This window comes from Argentina anserina, chromosome 5, assembly GCF_933775445.1.
Source record: "Argentina anserina chromosome 5, drPotAnse1.1, whole genome shotgun sequence".
NCBI classification, from domain to species: domain Eukaryota; kingdom Viridiplantae; phylum Streptophyta; class Magnoliopsida; order Rosales; family Rosaceae; genus Argentina; species Argentina anserina.
The window spans coordinates 22,609,468-22,630,255 of record NC_065876.1 but is presented as its reverse complement, the minus strand read 5'-3'; the positions used below and the strand labels follow the sequence as shown (position 1 = coordinate 22,630,255).

General features: G+C 37.0%; 2 protein-coding genes and 1 pseudogene across 3 annotated transcripts; all 3 read left to right on the top strand.

The window, feature by feature from the left end:
- Window positions 1-6,670: 6,670 nt before the first annotated feature.
- Window positions 6,671-10,196, top strand: LOC126793321 (F-box only protein 8-like). 2 transcript variants are annotated; one of them, XM_050519809.1, is made up of 2 exons: window positions 6,671-6,890; window positions 8,569-10,196. In XM_050519809.1, the coding sequence occupies exon 2, from the start codon at window positions 8,594-8,596 to the stop codon at window positions 9,854-9,856; it is 1,263 nt and encodes a 420-aa protein (XP_050375766.1). In that variant the 5' UTR covers window positions 6,671-6,890; window positions 8,569-8,593; the 3' UTR covers window positions 9,857-10,196. The 2 variants fall into 2 exon arrangements, with proteins under 2 accessions (XP_050375766.1, XP_050375765.1); XM_050519808.1 differs by having other exon boundaries at window positions 6,671-7,015.
- Window positions 10,197-19,216: 9,020 nt separating this feature from the next.
- On the top strand, window positions 19,217-19,918 carry LOC126793332 (putative disease resistance protein RGA4). Its single transcript, XM_050519822.1, has 2 exons — window positions 19,217-19,552; window positions 19,640-19,918. The coding sequence occupies exons 1-2, from the start codon at window positions 19,250-19,252 to the stop codon at window positions 19,730-19,732; spliced, it is 396 nt and encodes a 131-aa protein (XP_050375779.1). The 5' UTR covers window positions 19,217-19,249; the 3' UTR covers window positions 19,733-19,918.
- LOC126795752 (putative disease resistance protein RGA3) lies at window positions 19,912-20,689 on the top strand (annotated as a pseudogene).
- The last annotated feature ends 99 nt before the right edge of the window (window positions 20,690-20,788 follow it).

The window sequence follows — 20,788 nt, the reverse complement described above, 5'->3', positions numbered from 1 at the left end:
AAGTTGTCTTGCACCTAGATAAAGAAATGTGGTAACAAAGCCACCGATACAAATCCAACCCTATGACATGCACCTTCATTATAGATTACACACATAAATCTAAACTCCCAATGATGAATCAAGCGTTCTATTAAACCCTTATAGAAGATATTACCGTTACCTATGAGCTCAATTAGTGTGCAACAAGTAATATTCAGAGTAAAATAAATGGACTCACCCCCGCATAGCTTAGGTGAGAAACACTAAGATTTACGCGACCCCTTTACCCTTGTCAGGGCTAACCTTCTTACCAACCGACCCGGAGAAGAGCTATACCCACGGGGCCAAAGGGCCCGGTTTCATACTTGGTTTGGACACTTTGTTCTTACTCCCCAACAAACACCAACTTTTCTTCTTCTGCATGTCTTGTTCATTTTTGGATTTTGGATGGATTATCAGCTCAGAAGCATTTGAATGAATAAAGTTATGTCGCTAATGTGTTTGTGTTTGACCACATAATTAGAACCAACGAATTAAAATTAAACCCAAATTTTCTCGATTTTCATCATCTTACATAATCTTTCGTTTGCTTTTGAATTTACTAGTTTTTTTAAAAGTCGATTTATATCATCTTATTCAAGCAAATGTTTCATTTTCCTACATGGGTTGTTTTGCAATTAGGACGGAGCAAAAAAACTATAGTTGCTCCTTGAAGAAGTTGGTATTTCATCCCAAATGGACGTGAACAAACCAGAGATGTCATTACAACAGCTCAGACGTTCAGTGGTATGTCAATTTCATTGCAATCTGTACACCCCACATCCACAAGCCGGCATAACTTAATATTGTTACAACAACCTAGGGATATTACATGAATGATGACTATTGTATGTACTAGAGTCCAATATTCTGATCTCTATATTTGCTCGTCTATCTTACAGGACCAATGTTTAGTAGAATATAAGTTTTGCTTGAATTGCTAGATGATTAGATGGAACATGCAAGGTTTGAAGATAAAAAAAATTTCTATATACATGTTACAATTCCAATTGTATGTATATATCAACTCCAACAAAATTGATTTACTAGAATATGTTTTGCTACATAGATGGAACAGAGTGTTTGATGGTTATAAACATGTGTTTACAATTCAGTTTTATGTAACAACTCCAGTTTACCAGTTATGTTTTACCTTGTCCAAAAAATGAAACTCCAATTATGTTCATTGATGCTTCAATCTAATTAGTGACAGTTGGAATGCATGTACACTTATCAAACGTAAAATTGTAATTATACTACAGTTTTGAAAAGACTAAAGTCTTTCTTTCTACATCGATCCATGATACTAGAAAAAAAAAACTTTTAACAACATGCAATGTTATAAAATGTAATTGACAACATTCAACACATGTTTTAGATGTTAAAGTCGTCGTTAAAAGTTTAAAAGGTTTTAACAACGTGCATTGTACGTTGTAGAAATTAAGTCATGCACGTTATTGTAGTTTTTTTTACAACACACACTCTTCATTGTAGTAAGTTTTCAACCACGTGCGTTGTACTTTTTAACAACATAATCTGCATATTGTTTAAAAAAATTGACAACATGCACCATGTAGCTAGGTTGTGTTTTTTAACGAATATTCGTGTATGCCTTGTCAGCTACCGTCCTCTAAAAGAAGATGATGCGGTGAATATATATTCTTGCCCTCCAAGCCACAATGTGCCATGATTCAATATGATTCTATGACACCTGATTCTTAGTTCTGAAACCAAAAATAATAATTTTATGTTAGCAAAGATTAGTTAATTATCTAGCACAAAAAAAGAAGTAAAGAATGCTTATATATTACTCAGTGTGTCTATCATTTCATCTTCATCCCACACTGGATAACCCTAATGATAGAGTAATCTCTGTAATATGCAAGGACCTTCTGGTTTTACACTCCACGGACACAAATTTTTATTCCAATAACATGTGAGATCCATTTTGTAAATGTAGATATCAAAATAGTGAAAGTGTGACGGCTAGGCCATAGAGCAGTAAAACTGTGTTGTCCCCCAAATGTTGGGGTAGAAACGGAATTCAAAACAATTGTGGTACAAGAGTACTTAGGTTGCAAGATCGCTGTCTGATCCCTTGATTTTACAATGAAGGGTTAGGTTCATATTGTTTGACAACTCGTTAGTGATGCGAATATGTGTTTTTACTTCAGACATGGTTAGAACCATCAAAACAAACACCACTGGTAGGAAGCATATGTACTTCTGAGAAGAACGAAGCCATGTCTACTGCAACATGTTGTTTAAAGTGGAGGAGTTTAGATATACATGCTTTTACATAAAGAGTGCTTGTAGATTTACCTCATAGGAGATTAATTAAGTAGACCACTTTCTCAAGATAAAAAGAGTGTTTACCTATTAGTCTCATGGAGGTTAATTAAGTAGACCACTTTCTTAGTGTAATCTTCGAGCTTGGTACTCTTACTTTTCACAATTTATATTTCTATCAAATTCTTTATATAGAATTTCTATTGGAGTGTAAATATCAATCTCTCATCGAGATTTCTAGTACTATACTCTCTACCGTAATTATCCATGTAGTACTGCAAAGAGGTGACCCTATGTTTCTCAACTTGATATTCTCGGATAAGAACATTTTTAAAATAAGAAATAAATATATATTAAATATAAATACTACTTTTCTAAGTTAAAGAAATTATTGATTACGTTTTTTTAATATTACTGCGAAGTATATTCCACCATAATACAAATTAATAATTGAAAAGTAAGTCAGGGTTTTGAATCCTAAATCAATTGCCTCCGGATGAAGCATGACTCGTTGTTCTCCCTATGCGCCTCGGTGTTTCCTAACATATAACACATGATAACTTAACAATTCATGCTTAATTGACTTTTTTTTTGCTTTTATCCAATATATAACTAAGTAGAAAACCCAAAGTAGAAAACAGTCTTCTATTGGCTTACCCCATTTTTTTAATACCATATTTGCAAAGTCAGCTCCCAATCCTAGTGTCTCTGCATTGTCTAGCAACCTCCAATAGACTATGGGGTGCTGGAGCCATATAACATGTTTAACAATATGTTTTTTGTAGTGCTTTTAAAATATAACAACTAGATGCGTTGTTAAGTACTTTTATCTTCTAAAAGTATTTAAAAATGCAACATACGTTTTGATGATAATTGAATAAGCACAAAAAAATAGGATAAGAACACACAAGATATATGACTAAAGTGCAAAAACTTTAATGAGGAAAAAAAAAAGGCAATGTGGCTTGTAAGTGAATGTCACTTCCTTCAATAACAAAAACAATTTACTGGCATTCAACACAACAAGTTCGTCTAACAACATAATAGGTTATAACACAATTATCATGATTGGGACTAACAAGAATAGTTGGGACAACAAACATCCATCTCGTTCGATATCCGTATAAGTGGATAACCATCGAAGATTGTTGAAGTGACTAAAACCTGCAAAATTTAGAGCGTTGAAGACAAAGAAATCGTTGGGGTTGCCCTTTTTTTATATAATATAATGCCAGCATACTTGATGTTAAGGAAATATATTTTACAAGAAGATTTGCTAGAGATTTCTTGTAAAAACACTAGCCTCGCTCAGTTTATAATGAGACTCTTTCAATATTTTTTTAGTCCATGTCTTTTTTTCATTATGCACATAAAAGAGGAGCCGCATAAGGTGAAAATCTCATGTACGGTTCTGGAACGGAGATTCTTTGAATTGAATGACGACCGTAACATATGTCAGCTCAATCCGAAGGAAATTATGTGGAAGCTTTACAAAATTATTATGTAGCTATGCGACTGAAAATTTATCATTATAATCGAAGTTAACACAACTAGATTACAAGAAGTAATGACCTAATACTATACACACAACAAGATTTGATTATGGCTCTTCATCACAACCTCAACCTCTTTGCTTGATCTTTTGACAATTGACACATGTTGTTCTCTCCAAGACTCAATCACTCTTCATCTCTTTGTGATATCATAGATGTCAACACTCTCACAAGCAAGACTGGATACAAATGAGTATGATGCAAATGTACATAACACAAACTCAGATATGTGGAATACATTCAATTGTCAAGAACCCTAGAACACTTAGCTATATATATATATATTCCCTATCAAGAGTGAAGCTTTACTCTGAAATTATATAGTGAAGTTCCAATTTTGGCACCCTTTTCGGTCAAACTTTTTCACCATAAGCAATTCAATATTTAGGTATGTTATTCAAGATCATCTTTACAAAATTTCATCTAATTCGGACATCGCTAAGGTATTGAAATTAGATTAAATCAATCAATAAATTATAATTGTTCAACGTGAACCGTTCATATAAATCTCAATTTTAAAAACTCAAACAATTGTCAAATTAGATGAAACTTTATAGAGATGATCTTGAATAACATATCTAAATATTAAATCACTTATAGTGAAAAAATTTGACCGAAAAGTGTGCCAAAATTGGAAGTTCACTATGTATCAGAGTGAACAAGATCCACCCATCTCGGACTCCCCCATAATAGGAAATCTAATCACACTAAACTTTTTTGAAAACATTTGTCAATAAAAAAGAATTAGTACAAATCTTGTTTAATCAAAGAAAAAGACTAACATAAATCCAAACAGCTAACACTTTAGTGTCAATCAAACCTTATCATACCAAAATTGAACTCAATCAAATAACTTATTTAAGGACTAGATAATATTTGAAAAACTTTCCAACAAACTTATCTTTACCTAAACAAGTCTTAAGCTGACTCCTAAATGATATTAACTACATGAATGCAAGTGAGAATATACCTTTCCTAGAAAGAGTGACACGCATGGCATCTGAGCTCCTTGAGTTTTGCAGGTAACTTAGGACTCCTGAGTTGACTATGAATGCATGCCAAATACCTTTATCTTCTCTCTTAGAGCATAGTTTTAGACAACAGTATTCAACTGTAATTCCCTAGAACACTAAAACAGTGCACTTCATCTCACAACTTAGAGCATAGTTTACAAATATGATATTTCTATGACCGTACCTTTTGATTTACAAGATGGCTTTCTTTATGATATAGATTACAGACCAAGAAATGAAGATTGTCATGCATGCACCAACTTCCTATTTGATATCAAAACTGTTGTTCTTCACAGCTAAAGGTGGTTTAACTACTAAAGTTGGAGTTCATCCAATCTGATGTACATTAGCACATCTTACGGGTATGGGGATATAGATATTCATGAGTAGGTTGAATGTAAAGGTATATAGAAGTTACATTTTGTTATATTGTAATGTTTCAAGATTAAGCAATTGTATGCTAAAATGTCAAATTAGAGTAGTAAACTGTAAACGAATCGAAAAGCCAAATAACTTAATTTGAAGGGTATTTGAAGGGCACCTACAGGTATTCTTTCTAATTCACAATTTTTATATCTCATGAAGTCATGTTATTATTTTTCTCCGAGGAGTTAGTTGTTAATTTGTTAGGTAATATATGATTTTGTTAATTTGTCCAGGTGGCATGGAGAAATGATATCTGATTTGAATTTGTGTTCATCATTTGTAGGACGGAATATATATCAGCGTGATTTTTCACCACAGGAAATTTGATATGCATTTGACTGATTGAAATAGCCTCAACCAATCCAATGTGTGCACAGTTTGGGATCAAAATATGATTACTATTTATTCATCGTATTTCTTACTTTGTGGTTTCAAAGGCTATATATTCAAAATTTCATATTCCATTTGTAATTTCATGCTGACAGCAATTTGATTAATTGGGGTTTAGAAGCATTTTATGTCATCTAAACTTACGTTGGGCTCCTTGAAGGTAAATATGGTGCAAATCCAAAGTTAAACTCATCGTTTCATAGCTTGGTGCTTTGATCGAACTATATTGCTTGGAATTGGAAATTATATTGTTGCATGTATATTTTACTTTGCATTTATTAAAATTTTAGAATATGAGACTTGACAAATGTATTCAGTGGGATTCACAGGATTCAAATGCTAGTGGCTTGTCATTCATCTAACTAGGCCTATATAGACAATTAATTAGACATGCATGGCTATATAGGCCTATCTAAACTCTTCTTTCCACATCCCTCCCGGCCCTCTCTTTAATTTGTGTCATTGTTTCCATGTTTGGCCACAGAGAAGTGCAATAAATATGTAATGCAGTATTCAAGAAAGTATATCGAATCTGTGTAACTCTTTCAAAAGGAATAAAACACACCATTAATCAAATCCGAGCTAGTAATAAAAGTTCTCCTTAAAGGAGTAAATTTTGTAGCTGTAGGTAATTAAGTAGGGAGGGGTAAATTGAATGGGTTGAAAAATGGAATTAGTTTACTCATCTTATTACACTATGATAATTACATCGTGATTATGATGACAATGATAATTAAATAATACCCGATAACTATTGAATGTTAATTATTTAATCACCTCTTATATGTTGGAAACTCATAACGTGTTTTTTTCAACAATATATAGTTTCTTTGATAGAAATAAACTTACAAACACACACATACATACAACTACAAACAAAACTCACCAAACTGATCAAACTAGGAGGAATAGAATATGCCATATTGCCCTACAAATCAAAACTCAGGTATACCATACATGAGAGAAAGAGACCAAGGCAACTCCAGGGTTATGTTTGTCAAACCAAAAAGAGAGAGAGAGAGAACTGGAGAAAGAGGTGAAAATGGAGTCAGGTCAATCGTCAACCATTTTTCGCGATTGAGATGAAGATAAAGATAATGGCTTTGGATACAACGGAGCCGGAGCCGGCCTTCATTTGTTGTTATTGGGATTCCAAAAAGGAGCTAACTTTCTACTCTCCGAGTTGTCTCATCATCACCAGGTTCAATCTTTACTCTCCAGCTTGCTTTCTTCCTCATTTCAGTTTCATCTTTAGCGTTCAAAAAGGCCTCGATCAGTGCTTCATATCAATCACTCCGTCGGTCGTTGTGTTCTTCTATCAGCTGGGTAAATTTTCAATCTCTCATCCAATTTTTGGTTACGATGATGATGATGATTCCGTTTCAAAATTTCTCTCGGGCCTATCGAAATTGCTTCAGCTCCGTGGCTACAATTTTAGAGATACCCTCGTTTCTTTGCTTTAGGTCAGGCCATAATATTCGAGCTGAAGCAATTTGAATTCTGAGTTGATATGTGAGGTCATATATAGTATACTGAATTCGTATTAGTTTTGTGTTCAGCTCTGTCTTATGTGTTATTGATCTTTTGGTGTGGAACAACACTGACGTGTTTTCTGTTGTTTTTGGATTCAACTAGTAAATCTATGTAATAAGCTATATAAAAAATGGCATGAATTAGTCTTAAAATTAGATTTAAGGGGCCAAATTCATAATTGGTGGTAGTGGCTTGGTTGAAAGAAGGCTGATTATAGTCACGTTACACACATCTTCTCAACACTAGTTGTTTAACAACAAATGAACCTGATACATTTTACTAAACACAGAAAGTTAATGCCTAGCTCATTTATGTGATATAATTGTTACGAAATATTACATTAGGTAACAGAGTATCTAATGTTCTGTAACTACCTTTTAATTGTTTAGTCTTCGTTGTTCATATGAAGGAAATGCTCTGTATACATTGCCTTAGATGAAAAAAAAAATTGTGTTTGTGGACAATTGTGTTATTTTGCCAGCTCCAGGGGGAAAGTATCGGCTGTGTTTATGTACTTGCTTAAGTTGAAATATTCGTAAGCATTTGTGCATGGAGTGATAGTTGGATTTACAACTGTCCCTAATTTTTTTATTATATGTGCATGCGATAAATTTTGTCGAGAGCAGAGGAATTTCTTTCTTTTGAGGTGGTCCTATTGGAGTACATTTCTACTAACTTGGTACATAACATGGAAAGTCATAGACTGTTTTAGGTGTTACCCATCTACTCTTTTTGTTGTACCTGCTGAATGCATTTCAAGTTTCAAGGATTTCAGTTATTGTATCATCCGACTGTTCTCTTGATATCTTTTAGTTTGATAACTCAGGTTCAATATTGGTTATTAAGTCATGTGTCCAATGTCTTATTTATATGAAATGGAACTCAGAGTGACTGACAAGGTTTATGCCATTCTGTTATTCCTTGACGAAATTAAAGTGTTATTGCTATGCCACCCTTGTACGGTTGTACCAAATCAGAACTTTTTGATCCTACCAGTTCAGTGGTCCTTTACTAAAAAATGATAGATCAGTTTATATATGGGTTAAGAACTTGATTTAGAGCTAAATGATGCAAAGTTTTTGATATTTTAAGTTATGTTAAAATCAGTGAGGGGCTTTTTGTGACCACTCAAACTTGGTCACTAACTACATTTAGTGGCCATATATCCTACTTTTAGTGACCACTGACATGGTCACTAATGACCATACTTGTTGTAGATTCAATGATACTTTTGTGAAGTAGAATTAACTCTTGTGTATCATTTCCCCGTATTTAGGCTTCTGTATCCCTATTTCTCTCTTCACCTGAAAACCGGAAGGTTTGTAACGTCATCAATTTATCTGCAGGTTTTAAGACCTTAAGCTGAACTTGATGATGGCTAAATCAATAGATGGTGAGAAGGGACGCTTGTTGAGGCTAGTGGAGGAAAGATTATTGAGCAGGAAAACAGAGAATGAGAAAAAACTACCCCAAGAAACACATATCCCTTATCTCCCTAAAGATTGCATTTCAAGCATCCTTGTACGACTTCCTATTGAATCTCTTCAGAGGTCAAGTTTTGTGTGCAAGCCTTGGTATAGCATAATTAAAAACCCCAAATTCATTGATGCTCATTTCCAGCGGTCTGAATCTGTTTTGATTTTTCTATTGCCAATATGGGAAAGGTCATATTCTTTTTCCATGGCATCTGCTCCAGAACAGAATCCAAACACTGTCTTAGTTGAATCAAAACTTCTACCACCAAATTGTATCCCTACTTTCAGCAACCTGTCCCTAAACTCTACAAAATTTTCTGTTCAGTTTCTTGCAATAAAAAATGGTAAGGCTGAGATAGGAGGGTACAGTTTAAGTTGCTTGGGAAGTATCAGAGCCACATGCAATGGTCTAATTTTGCTTGATAATAAAGTTAAGACGGGTGGACTTGTGGTGATGAATCCTGTGACCAGGAAGCTGATTGCACTCCCTCTAGGTACCTTACATCGTCCATATAATGAATCTTATGGTTTTGCATTGAGTGATGTAACGGGTGAATATAAAATAGTCCATTTGTTTCGGGATGATTTGGGGTTTGTCAGCTGTGAGATTTTGAGTCTTTGGGAAAAAGTATGGAAAGAGGTGAATGGCCCTTCATTTGGGCTCTTTGGTTGGTTTGGATATGCACCTATTTCGGCAATCGGAGCTTTGCACTGGATTCCTCAGGTTGATCGGAGCGATTACATTGTTTCTGTGGAAGTACACAAGGAACTGTTTCACCAAATACCACTCCCCAGAAGTTGCAGAACTCATGACAGGATTATTGAAATGGCAGGTGCATTGGGTTTTGTCATTCATCAGGATATAAACTGCATTGACATCTGGATGTTGAAGGGTCTCTACGGGGAAGTCTGGACAAAGTATCACAGTATCACAGTGGGTTCTGTTATAGACATGATTCCTTATTTCACTTTGAGGATCAAGGGAGATATTATTTTTAAGAGAGACGAAGATGGCTCGCTATATGCTTATGACTTTCAGCAGCAAGACTTGACAAAGGTTGAGATAGTAAGGAATTGCATGCTAACCTCTTCTGCATGCCTACCTCATGTCAACAGCCTCATATCTTGGATGGATGAAAGTTCGGACATGCACGAATGACTTTGACTTTGTCAGCTGCATTTGGACAGATTGTATGCGACAGATCTCAAGCTATTATTCCTTTTCTAATTTTACACTGTCAATAGGTGATAGATAAGATAGTAGACATTAATCCTAATGCTTCATTTTAGATGGATTTGGCTATAGGCTCTTTGATGATGAATTGATAGGCTTCAATAAGTGATATATTGTCCCTCAGGAATTGAAGAAGCAAACTCTGCTATATTTTCTGTGAGATAGCTAGGAGTTTTTTTAGTTGTAAATAGGTTCCTGCCTGTTTTTTTTTTTAATTTGCTATGCATAAATAAATGTGTGCTCCCTTTATCCAGGCTTTTTTATTTATTCTTTTCTTGTATTATTTTATTTACACAGAAAGAAATGGATGAAATAGAGCATAGATAGGTTAGACTTTAAAGTTTAAACAATGCTTGATCTGTACAGAAAGTGCTGAACGGTCTTGATACGAGTCATACGACTTTGTTATAAAAATAAGGAAATAGTGTTTGGACTAATGTGAATAAAAGTTAGAGAATTTATTTGATTAATGTGCAGTGAAAGTAACGTAAATCATGGTGTCCTTAATTACCAGATTGTCGTGTTTTATTATCATGCAGTGAAGTCAAGAAAATTGAGCTAATTATATTTTTCTCAAGTTAAAAGATTGTTGCCATGGATAGCTTTTTTTAACAGAATTGCCTCAGGGTCTATAGACTTGAATAAGGTGATTATATTGCTTGATATTGATATTTGATCTTGATACAAGTCTAGCTATTTATAGGAAATGAATTGGATAATTGCATTGTTGTTAGCACTATCTCTAATGATGAATCTAGCTGTTCTACCACCATGAGTAACATGTTTGTTGCTTTACACAGCTCACACACAGCTCACTCATGCTAACACTCCCCCTCAAGTTGGTGCATATACATCAACCATGCCCAACTTGCAAAGTAAGTCATAAAAACCCTTCTTGGACACTAATTTGGTGAGTATATCCGCAAGTTGCTCTTCTGTAGGAAAAATGGAAAGCAAATGATCTTAGCGTCTAACTTCTCTTTTATAAAGTGACGATCAATCTCTACATGTTTTGTACGATCATGCTGCACAGGATTCTGTGAAATATCAATAGCTGCATTGTTGTCACAGTACAACTGTATAGCACACTTAGGTTTAACACCCAAATTTTGTAGCAAATTCCTAAGCCACAACAACTCGCACACTCTTTGAGCCATACCTCTGTATTCTGCTTCAGCACTAGATCGAGTTACCACATTTTGTTTCTTACTCCTCCACGTAACAAGATTACCTCCAAAAAGGTAAAATACCCTGATGTGGACCTCCGATCTGTAATATTTCCAGCCCAGTCTGCATCTGTGAAGCCACAAACCTCAAAGATATTGTTGTGATTAGAAAACATTACTCCTCTCTCCGGAGCTGACTTCAAGTACCTCAAGATCCTTACAACAACATCCATGTGGTCCTCACTGGGATTATGCATGAACTGACTTACTACACTTACTACATACGCAATATCTGGTCTGGTATGTGATAGATAAATCAGGCGTCCAACTAGTCTCTGATAACGAGGTTTGTCAGTAGGGACTTGATCTGGATACTCTGCTAACCGATAGTTCTGCTCAATAGGAGTATCAATGGGAGTGCAGTCCAACATACATGTCTCTGTTAGTAGATTAAGGATGTACTTCTTCTGACACAGATAGATACCATTACTTCCCTGGGCTACTTCAATGCCTAAGAAGTACTTGAGTGTACCTAGGTCCTTCATCTCAAACTTTGTGGCAAGCTGTTTCTGTAATCTATCCACCTCAACAGTATCATTCCCAGTAACTACCATATCATCAACATATATAATTAGGGTTGTTACATTCCCTTGTTGATGTTTGAGAAACAACGTGTGGTATGAATTACTTTGTCTGTAGCCAATTTTCTTCATGAATTGTGAGAATCTTTTAAGACCATACAAAGACTTTCTCAATCTGCATACGGAGTTACTTGAGGAAGCGGCCATATATCCAGGCGGAAGATCCATGTATACTTCCTCTGTTAGTTCTCTATGAAGGAATGCATTCTTAACATCAAACTGCCTAAGTGGCCAGTTCAAGTTAGCAGCGACAGAGAGCAATACCCGGATAGTGTTCATCTTTGCAACATGTGCAAATGTCTCATCATAGTCTATATCATATGTTTGGGTGAACCCCTTCGCTACTAAGCGTGCTTTATACCGGCTTACTGACCCATCTAGATTATGTTTCACTGTAAACACCCAACGACATCCTACAGTCTTCTTGCCATATGGTGGAGGTACAAGCTCCCAAGTATTGTTCTTTTGTAATGTTTCAATCTCTTCCTCCATTGCTTTCCTCCATTTTGGATCTCTCAATGCATCCTGCACTTTATTAGGTACTGATACAGTAGATATTTGATTCACAAATGACTCATATGACTTAGATAATCTTTTGGTAGATATAAAATTTACCACCGGATACTTGGCTTTAGTCTGAAGGGTAGGTTCATATTTTTTTGTTGGTTGTCCCCGAGTAAACCTATTTGGCAAAACATATTTTCTACTATTAGCCCTAATAGAATGACTAACCTCAGATGAGTGATCTTCTGGACCAGGAGAGCATTGATCAGGGGTATAAACAGTGGTACGGGAGACATGAGGGGCAGTTGTGTTGTCACCTTCTGGTGCCTCAATCTCTTGAGTGACGACCTCCGGTGGTGCCTGTGTGGCTGACACATTGGTAATCTCAACGGAACCTGTTACCGTATCGACTGGCTCACTTGTCTCCCCCTCTCCATGATACAGCTCTTCAAAATATGAATTCTCCCCCTGAAGAGCAGTATCAGAAGAGGAAAAATAACTCATGTCCTCAAAAAAGGTAATATCCATAGTGACATAGTACTTCCGAGTAAGGGGATGATAGCACCGGTACCCTTTCTGATGTCCTCTGTACCCAACAAACACACATTTAACTGCCTAGGCATCCAACTTAGAACGCTGATATTGTGGAAGATGAACAAAATCAACACAACCGAAAACACGGGCATGAAGATTATGAAAAGAGGGTAATGAGACATGAGATGCAAGCACCTCATAGGGAATTTTCTCCTGAAGGACACGAGATGGAAGACGATTAATAAGGTGGGCGAAAGTAATGACAGCATCACCCCAAAGGTATTTAGGCATGTGTGCACCAAAAAGAATACATCGAGCCATATCAAGTAAATGACTATTTTTTCTTTCAGAAACCCCATTTTGCTCAGGTGTGTAAGGACATGTTGTTTGATGACCAATCCCGTGTGTGTTAAAGAACTCTTGAAAGACATGATTCACATATTCCCCCCCCCCCCATTATCAAAACGAAAAACTCGAATTGTGCCATTATATTGTGTTTGGACAGAGGTATGGAAGGCACGAAAACCTGGAAAAACCTCATCTTTATTTTTAAGAAGAAAAATCCATGAAAGACGTGTGCAATCATCAATAAATGACACAAAATATCGCATTCCTGATACAGTAGACTCTTTAGAGGGTCCCCAAACATCATAATGGATTAATTCAAAAAGAAGAAAACTTTTAGTAGAAGTACTAGGGGAATAAGTAGATCGATGACTCTTGCCCAAAACACATGTCTCACAACATAAACAAGACTCGTCCACACTAATAAATAAAGTAGGCATGGATTTTTTCATAATACTAAAAGATGGATGCCCTAAGCAACGATGTCATAACCAAACTTCACTTAGCTTGTCAGAAGTGGAGAGTAAAGCGGTATGAGACTGTCCCCCTAGTTTTTCCCCTGCGTATATCAGATCCAGATGAAATAACCGGCCCCTCAGATACCCCCGACCAATTACCCGTCCGGTGAGAAGATCCTGAAATATCACATACATAGGAAAAAAGGTCACAGACCAATGAGCGTCAGCGTTCAATTGGGGAACAGATATCAAATGATGAGATAAAGCAGGTACATAGAGTACATTGTGAAGCTCTATGGTGGGAGTAATACGAACAGACCATGTCCCTAACAAGGGGAATGCCTCACCATTAGCATTAGTAACATAGGGTACGGGTGGAGGGGACAGTACGGTAAAATAAGATTTGTCATAAGTCATATGATCAGATGCACCAGAATCAATAATCCATGTATCAAAACTAACAGAGTGAGAAATATTGAAAGTCATACCAATTTGACCACGGCCAACGACCGAGGCTATAGGTGCTCCTCCAGCAGTATGATGATCATGCCCAACCACACCAAAGATATCGGGTTCTGGAACTAATTCAAGAGCTGCTTTTGCCCGGGGAAGATAATTAGGCCTCTTAGGCCTAAGGTGTGGATATAATTTCCAACAGGTCGCATGAGCATAGTTAGTATCATGGCAATAAGAGCAAGGAGGACGAGGTTGATTCCCGAAACCTGGTGGTGGTCCTCGTCAGTGAAGGGGAGCAGAAGTTGCTTATGGAAGGGGTGGTGCCGGAGATCGAGCATGAACAGTGAAACTGGAAACGACAGCTGGTGCCTGAAGAATTCTCTCCTGCTGAGACTCATCCCTTCGGATATAGGTGAAAGCGATGAGTAGGCTAGGTGGTTCGGTCATTCGGAGTAATTCGCCTTTCGCACTGGTATGCTTTGCATCAAGACCCTTTAGGAAATGGTGAACTCGTTCAAGCTCCTTCTCTTTTTGGTACCAAACAATATCCTCTTGATTTTTTATCATGCAAGGACGTTTCACATCAATCTCAGCCCAAATATTCTTTAGTTTGGTGAAATAGTGCGCCACCGGTTGCCCATCCTGGTGTATTGTCAAAGCTGTGCACATTAATTCATGAACCTGTATGAAATCAGAATCATTAGTATATAAGCCGGCCAGTGTCTCCCATAATGCCTGCGCAGTGGTACATGCCTCCACCAGATCAACTATCTCATCATTCATAGCTTTCCACAAGACAGACATAACAAGTCCATCATCGTCGTCCCATTTATTATAGGCAACAATATCCTCAGGACTAGGAGCCTTAGTGACGCTGGTGACATGTCCCATCTTGTGCATGCCTCGAAGATGAGCAGCCATAAGTCGTTTTCATTTACGGAAATTGGTTCCGTTGAGTTTGGCGCCTTCAAATGAACCACTGTCAGAACCTTTGACAGATACTTCAAAGGTCGGAACATCAGGGAGCTGAGAACCCTTCGCTTCGTGTCCATAACCCATTGAAAATGAAACAATGTAAAAAATCAGGGAGTAGACAGCAAAAAACACACAAGAAATGGAGAACAATCTGTCGCCAGTGCACTTGCACTGTCGGTGAGTATGCACTGATTGAAGCTAGCCGACCGGGTCGGGTTGGGTTGACCGGGTCGGGTTGAGTTGACCGGGTTGGGTCGGATCTAGACGGGTCGGGTCGGATCCGGGTTAAATTTGTCCGGGTCGAAATGGTCAAATCGGGCCGGGTCGAAATGTTTCTGGGCCGGGTCGGGTTGAAATTTGACCCGGGTGGTATTTAAGGTTGAATCTCCGACAAAATTCCCACACCCTTCCGAAAAATTCCTAAACCCCTCTTGCTTCTGTAGCAGCGGTGGAACGGCGACGTCGGGTTGACTGCGGATCGATGAGCGCCGGTGTGAGCAGCGGTGACGGAGCAGCGGTGTGAGCAGCGGTGATGGCGACTTCGGGCCGAGTGCGGAGGGCAGCGACTTCAAGCCGAGCGCGGAGGGCAGCGACTTCGGGCCGAGCGTGGAGGGCAGCGACTGAAGGTCGATGAGCGAGGGGCAGCGGAAGGTTGACGGCGACGTCGAGAGGCGCCGGAGTGCGGCGGTGAGCACGAGAGGACGACGGCCGGGAGAAAAAAAAAAAAAAAAAGGAAAAGAACAGAGCGTTCTTGCTCTGATACCAACTTGAATAAGATGATTATATTGCTTGATATTGATATTTGATATTGATACAAGTCTAGCTATTTATAGGAAATGAATTGGACAATTGCATTGCTGTCAGGGCCGGCCCTGAGATTTCCAGGGCTCGAAGCGACGAGGAAAATTGGGGCCTCTTGTCAAAAAAAATTGAAACAATAAAACATAGCAATAAAAATTTCAATAATAATAAAATGCTATAATATTTGAAACAAAAATATAAAAGTTACAAATATCAGTACATTTTTACTCAAAAATTGCCCTTGCATTTTTAGAAGCAAAAGTGTCAATTAAGTACGAACACTCAAGCTTTTCCGCCAACTCCTTTTCAATCGATAACATAGCCAAATCATTCAGTCTTTCTTGAGACATAGTTGATCGAAGATAAGATTTGATCAACTTTAACTTCGAAAAACTCCTCTTAGCACATGCAACAGTAACAAGTATGGTTAATAAAAGTTTGTAAGCAATCCAAGCATGTAATAACTGCTATCTTTACTCATTTCAAAGTGCTTACAAATTGTTGTTCTACATAATGTAAGATGTAGTTGCATCATAACTGTTAGTAAAGTAATATAACAACAAATATAAATACAAGTAATTATTGTATTATATTGTAAAATTGCTCAGGTAATACATTGTCTCAACCAATAAGGTTTTGTATTGACTTACATTGTCAATATCTTTTGTCCACAAAGTCAAAAGATATTGACTTACTGATATCCTTGAAAGATCAATACATTCTTAGAGGGGTCTCACACATAGAAGATTGTTAAATTTTCCTACTGATGCTAAAGAAAATCAGCACTAGATACATACAAGAAAGATAGAAATGACAGTTACGACACACATTACATTACCCAAGACACAGTCTGATCTTCACTCAAGCCAATGGTCCTCTTGTAGTTGCTCCAAAACTCCAATAACTGAAACAAAATCACCATTTTCTTTGTATACATATATAAATCAGCAAAGCATATTCATAATCAAGCTAAGCTATATACTTGATGAAATGAGCCAATTCAGATCTACTTTCTTAAATCAAGATCTAAATTGATACCGCAAAGAAAATTAGATCCTAAACTATTACAAGCACGCACTAACCTTTTGTTTTGGGGACTTGGCGTGGCTATCCAGCAACGAGACTTGGGTACCATGACAATTTCTCTCCAATCTCACATAGATAAAAACTGTCAACAATTACTAGTGATCTAAATTAAAATTAATAAATAGAAACCCTAACCCCCAATTTCACATTCTAATAACTCAGACCCAAATTAAATATCTCAACTCTTAAAGTTTTTATTATCTAACGAAATTGAAATTAGACTAAAATTGAGAGGATGGATAAATAGACTGTCGCTGAGGTAGAGAAGACTCATAATAAGACATAGGTTTCTAACACTAAGATTGGGAGTATAAACTGTGAAAGCTAGATGATAGATAAGAGAAAGTTTGAAAAAGCAAGAGAACTCACCTAGAGGAATGCTTGGATGAAGAACGAAGACTGATGAGAAAAGATCTAGGAGACTGAATGGATCCTAAAAAATAGTTTTGATTTACAAAGGTGAGAGAAGTGGCGCTCTAAATTTGAAATCTCGTTCTTTATTGTGGTATTTTGAAGTCCGGCCCTTCTTTTTTTTCATAGCGTTTACCGTAAAAAACGTTGTCACAGTTTATTTTTCTGACCCAATTTTTTTTTTTAATTATGTGTATATGATTAAGGGGGCCCTTAAAATCAGGGGCCTAAAGTTGTTGCTTTAGTGGCTTTAGCCCAAAGCCGGCCTTGATGGCTATTAGCATCATCTTTATTGATGAATCTAGTTGTTCTAGCACCATGAGTAACATGTTTGTTGCTTTACACAGCTCACTCACAGCTCACTCACGCTAACATACAATTGCTCTCACTTATGTACATTGCATTCCTCTTCTGTAGCAGTTTACGGGAACCAATCACTCCTGGAAATGCAATCACCCATTCCAATATAGTATTTATGCGACTGTTGTTTTGCTAAAGTATTTATGTGTTAATCGCTTTAAATGGTTTCATCGGTAACTCTAGTTGGGGAGATGCCAGGATCCTCTGAAGGCCTGAAAACCAAAGAGGCAAAGAATCATAACTCCCCATTTCGTTGTGTGCATGGAAGAAATGAGGAGGGAGCAAAAACCTGTATTCTGCCCTCTTCTATATAAATTAGTCAAAGCATTTAGCACTTCAGAGACAACTAAATTACCTTCACCCCTACTTAGCTATGAAACTGAGTTCAGGGTTATTGGTGAACCGCTTGCTAGTTTACAATGTCTGGAAGGGCACTTATTGAGCTGAAGGGTACAGGGATTGGTTGTTATATTTTCTTCGGTACTGTCATCTTTTGTTTATTTTTCCAGGTGGGGAAAAGATTCTGATTCTGATTAACACATTCTATGCAAGACGGATAATGTATCAGACAGGCTTTCACCGTAACGGAAATTTGGTATGCATTTGAATGAACTGGCCCTTAATTCAATTCGTTATCAGCATCTTAAGCAATTCAATGTGTATGTAATACTCGAGCTTGAAATTATGCTCCTTCTAGTGAAACTAAATTTGACTAGGTTTGGTACCTAAATGGGATTTCTAAGCAGATTATACAACTGCATCCTAACAAAAACATATGGAGCCCAATAACTGCTGTTACTGTGGCTCTAATTAGACTGTGGTCAAGGTCCATTGTATTAAGCTACAACTGTGTTGTCAGGTTCATGTTGAAATCTCAGTATCTCAAGCTTGATAAGTGTTTTACTGGGATAAGGGGCGTGAAGATGCAAAATCAGTTGACGTTAAATTGTGGTTCAGTAACTGGAGCACAAGACTTTGGTTAGTGTCGACTGGTCTTTGTTCCTTATAACTGAGTGGTGACTGGTGAACTACTCAGTTATAAATTACCAAGGAATGTGACATTATATGCAGACGACTTTTCATGTGGGAGAGCTAATATTCATTTGAACAAAGAATGAAAAACTCAAATCATATAAGTGAATTCTGATGCACAAAATTGGCTATTCTTTACTGGCATACTCTGAGATTATGTTCTTTCATTTATTCTTTTAAACAATGAAATTCAAATGCTTCCATGCATTATTGCAATGCATTTGCAACAGTTGCAGATGCATGATTGGATTGTAAGGTCGATCACCTGTAAAGAGTGTAGATAACTAAGATAAGAAGTTTGTATCCATCTTTCTTTCTTTCGGTGCTGAGTGGTGCTTTCTTTCTTCATGATCGCAATAATTATATGGCCATACTCGTAATGCTTTTTTGGAACAAATAATTTATGCACTTTCATAAGTCCCTACCTCATCTTTAATATAAAATTGGACACCATATATCATTGTTAGAAGAGGTCAGCGCACACGCATCCAGAAATTTCATATTCAGCTCTCTTCTCTTTCAGTTATAACTAAGCTCTAACAGTGGAAAATGGCCGAGGCACTCATCTATGTGCTTTTGGAGCAATTGGCTTCAGTAGTGTATCAACACACAAATGAAGCAGTGAAGCTGGTCTTGAATGCTGACCAAGATGTCAAAAGTTTCAGCAGCAACCTCAAAACCATCCAGGCAGTGCTCGAGGATGCAGAGAAGAAACAAGTGATGGAGGCTAAGGTGGCAGACTGGTTGGAGAAGATTAAAGATGTATCGTATGAAATGGACGATGTGCTAGATGAGTGGAACACTGAGCTTCTCAAACAACAAGTGAAGGAGGAAGCAGATACCAAGAAGAAGGTATGTCTCCCCATGCCCTCCAGTTGCTTCTGTTTTGGCCAAGTCAATAAGGTCATTCATAATCATACTTTTGCGAAAAGTATAAAGGAACTGAATGAGAAGTTAACTTCGATAGCGGCTGACAGAGAATTATATAGCTTTCATCATTCCGCTATAGTTGGCCTGATGATCAACAACTAATTCAACGACAGAAGACTTCATCTTTGGTCGATATATCTAAGATATTTGGCCGAGATGAAGAAAAATAGATGTTCTTGAGCAAGTTGTTGAGAGAGAGTAACTAAGATGAGGGAAGATTCCTTGTCATCCCTATTGTAGGGATGAGGGGATGGGGAAAACAACTTTTGCCCAATTAGCCTTTAACCAACGAAAAAGTTAGAGCACATTTTGATAAAAAAGTATGGGTTTGTGTCTCAGATCCATTTGATGAGATTAAGATTGCCAAAGCGATCTTTGAGAGTTTAGGTGGAGTCCAAAGCAGTTCAAATGAACTAGAAACTCTACTTCTTTGTATAAGGTCAAATGTTGAGCATAAGAAATTTCTCCTTGTCCCAGATGATGTGTGGACTGAAGACCAAAGAAAGTGGGAAAATTTGAAACTACCAGAAATAATGCAAAGTTGTGCAAACAATACTAGTAACCACACAAAAACAAGGGGTTGCTAAAATGATGAGAGCAACCAATAGCATAGTCCATTTAGACAAGTTGAGTGATAGGGATTCTTTAGCATTGTTCAAGAACATTGTATTTTGGGATGGAGAAGAAGGCGACACTATTGGGTTAGAAGCTATTAGTGAGGACCTTGTGAAAAAAGTGTAAAGGTTTGCCTCTTGCTGTAAAGACTCTAGGTAGTCTATTGTGATTTAAAAAAAAACAATAGGGGAATGGCAGGGTGTTCTAAATAGTGAGATATGGGAATTAGAAGAATTAGAGGAAAAGGTTTTCCAACCACTATTACTAAGTTATTATGATTTAACGCCTCCAGATAGAAGATGTCTTTTGTATTGTGCAATATTTCCCAAAGATTATAAGTTACAAAAAGATAATCTGATTGAGCTTTGGATGTCACAAGATTATCTCAATTTAAGGGGGAAAAAGAAAAGAGAAGTGTTGGTGAGAATTATTTTAAGAGCCTAGCGTTGCGGTCTTTCTTTCAAGATTTTAAGAGAGCTGAGATGTGATATGCTTATGATTGCTCATATCAAAATGATGTTTATAGTTGCAAAATGCATGATA